This window comes from Sesamum indicum, linkage group LG6, assembly GCF_000512975.1.
Source record: "Sesamum indicum cultivar Zhongzhi No. 13 linkage group LG6, S_indicum_v1.0, whole genome shotgun sequence".
Classification (NCBI taxonomy): domain Eukaryota; kingdom Viridiplantae; phylum Streptophyta; class Magnoliopsida; order Lamiales; family Pedaliaceae; genus Sesamum; species Sesamum indicum.
The window spans coordinates 813,309-814,991 of record NC_026150.1 but is presented as its reverse complement, the minus strand read 5'-3'; the positions used below and the strand labels follow the sequence as shown (position 1 = coordinate 814,991).

The 1,683-nt window shown below is 40.1% G+C and overlaps 2 protein-coding genes across 3 annotated transcripts in view; both read left to right on the top strand.

Annotated features, from left to right (window-relative positions):
- Window positions 1-385, top strand: part of LOC105163129 — a gene marked incomplete in the record, with an annotated part of 2,397 nt that extends 2,012 nt beyond the window's left edge. Inside the window, 1 exon segment of the mRNA XM_020694843.1 lies at window positions 1-385. Within this exon segment, the coding sequence (XP_020550502.1) occupies window positions 1-57 (57 nt within the window).
- LOC105163127 (mitochondrial zinc maintenance protein 1, mitochondrial) overlaps window positions 729-1,683 on the top strand; it is a 1,279-nt gene continuing 324 nt past the window's right edge. Inside the window, exons 1-2 of one of the 2 annotated variants that reach the window (XM_020694844.1) lie at window positions 729-1,146; window positions 1,631-1,683. In XM_020694844.1, coding sequence (XP_020550503.1) covers window positions 909-1,146; window positions 1,631-1,671 — 279 coding nt within the window. In that variant the 5' untranslated portion in view covers window positions 729-908 and the 3' untranslated portion in view covers window positions 1,672-1,683. The remainder of the gene's footprint in view (window positions 1,147-1,630) is intronic. The other variant, XM_011081362.2, reaches the window with a different exon arrangement.

Genomic DNA, 1,683 nt, shown 5'->3' with positions numbered 1-1,683 from the left:
AAAGCTCACCACCGAGGCCGTCGTAAGAAACATGATCTGAGAAGTGAGAATTGTTGATAACCTAAGGTAGCGACTCCTTATGCTAATATCCAGAGTTTTGCTGTGTATCAGAGAGTCTTGATCTTGTATCGGAAGGGTTTTGCCCCAAGATTCATCCTGTTCTGGAAGGTTTCCTCATGTATGAGCGCTGCATTCTGAAGGATGAGCATTTTCCTGAATGATGTTGATTCTAACAAAAACCACTGCAATTTGAGCTGTATATGTTAGTGTGATTGTATTTGAGTGCAAAAAGCTAGTATATCCCTCCCGAGTTTCTGGATTATGTTGTATACTTAAATTAAACCTATCATCAGAAAAGCCAAAGCGGACTCTAGATTTGCTTCAATCTCATATCAGAATATGCAATCCCTATTCCCAGCTTTTCTGTATTTCCAGATTGGGGCTGGTTTATATTTTAGAAACTAAATTGTTATCTGAGTTGGTGGCTAAATTGACCATCATTATGAGTTGTGTATGATGTTGATTCTTCTTCCTTAGCTTTGAAATCCTTACATGCAAATTGCAATGTTCAATTCCCTGAAAAACAATAACTTTTCTCCATGCCCAATGAATTTTCTTCTCTCTTCAAGTTCCAAGAAAGCCAATTAAGAAAATAACTATGGTATAATAGTCATCCAAACTCAATATTGTAGAATAGTAGTATCAAATTTCACTATCATTTTGCCAATGAAAGCGTGACAGGTATGTATAGCGACTAACAGTAGCTCTTTCAACAACATAAAAAGAGCATTCTGTATTTAAACGAAGTGGACGCACTTTCTGACGGGAAGTGTCTCATATTTCGGTAATTTCCTGACGGACTTGGCTGCCAGTACATACAAGGTGGTAGTTGAGCCTGACGAGGGAAAATGGCGAGCGAGGCCCTGAGTGCATACAGAACGCTGCTTAGAGCGACGCGAAAGACTTTCGCCGGCGATACCCTCATGCTTCGGGAGTCCGCCCTCGAAGTTAGGAAGAAATTCGAGGAGAATCGTCACATTACCTCTCCCACTGATCTCAATCGCCTTCTCGAGGAGGCACGTGAGGCCTCCCACTTCATCTCCAACATGATCGTCCAGGCCAAGCTCAACGATCGCGGCGGTTACGGTATGGCTAACGCATTTCTCCAGCTCAGTTGCACAGATGTTTTTGGTTTTTAGGATTTAAATGTTTTGCGTGCCATCTGTTTGTTAAAATGTCTGTGAGGTTCGATTGGGAAATGTCGCGTTATCTATATTTAAATGTCTTGGAGGTGAACTCTACAATTACTCCACACCAATGGTAATGGTTTTTTTGCTGTGTCTTGACAAACTGAAGAATTATTAGACAATCCGTTCCCTTCAAAGTTGATTCGTGGGACTTACAGAAAATAATAATATGTGCAAGAACCTCGATCGTTCTCATCATTTAATATTAGTAAAGATTGTGGAAAGCATCACAAACATAAGTGATTTTTGAGGTTGACATTTCTTAGTTGGATTAAGAGATGGTACTTCACTTACTGTAATGCTTTTCTTTTTGTGGATTAGAGGATTTGGCTGGTGTGTATTGATAATTTCAAGCCGCAACAATCATCCTCTTTTATTTACAGCACCTGATAATTTACCTCAAAAACTACTGCTGCAGAGGTGAAGCCAGGGAAAG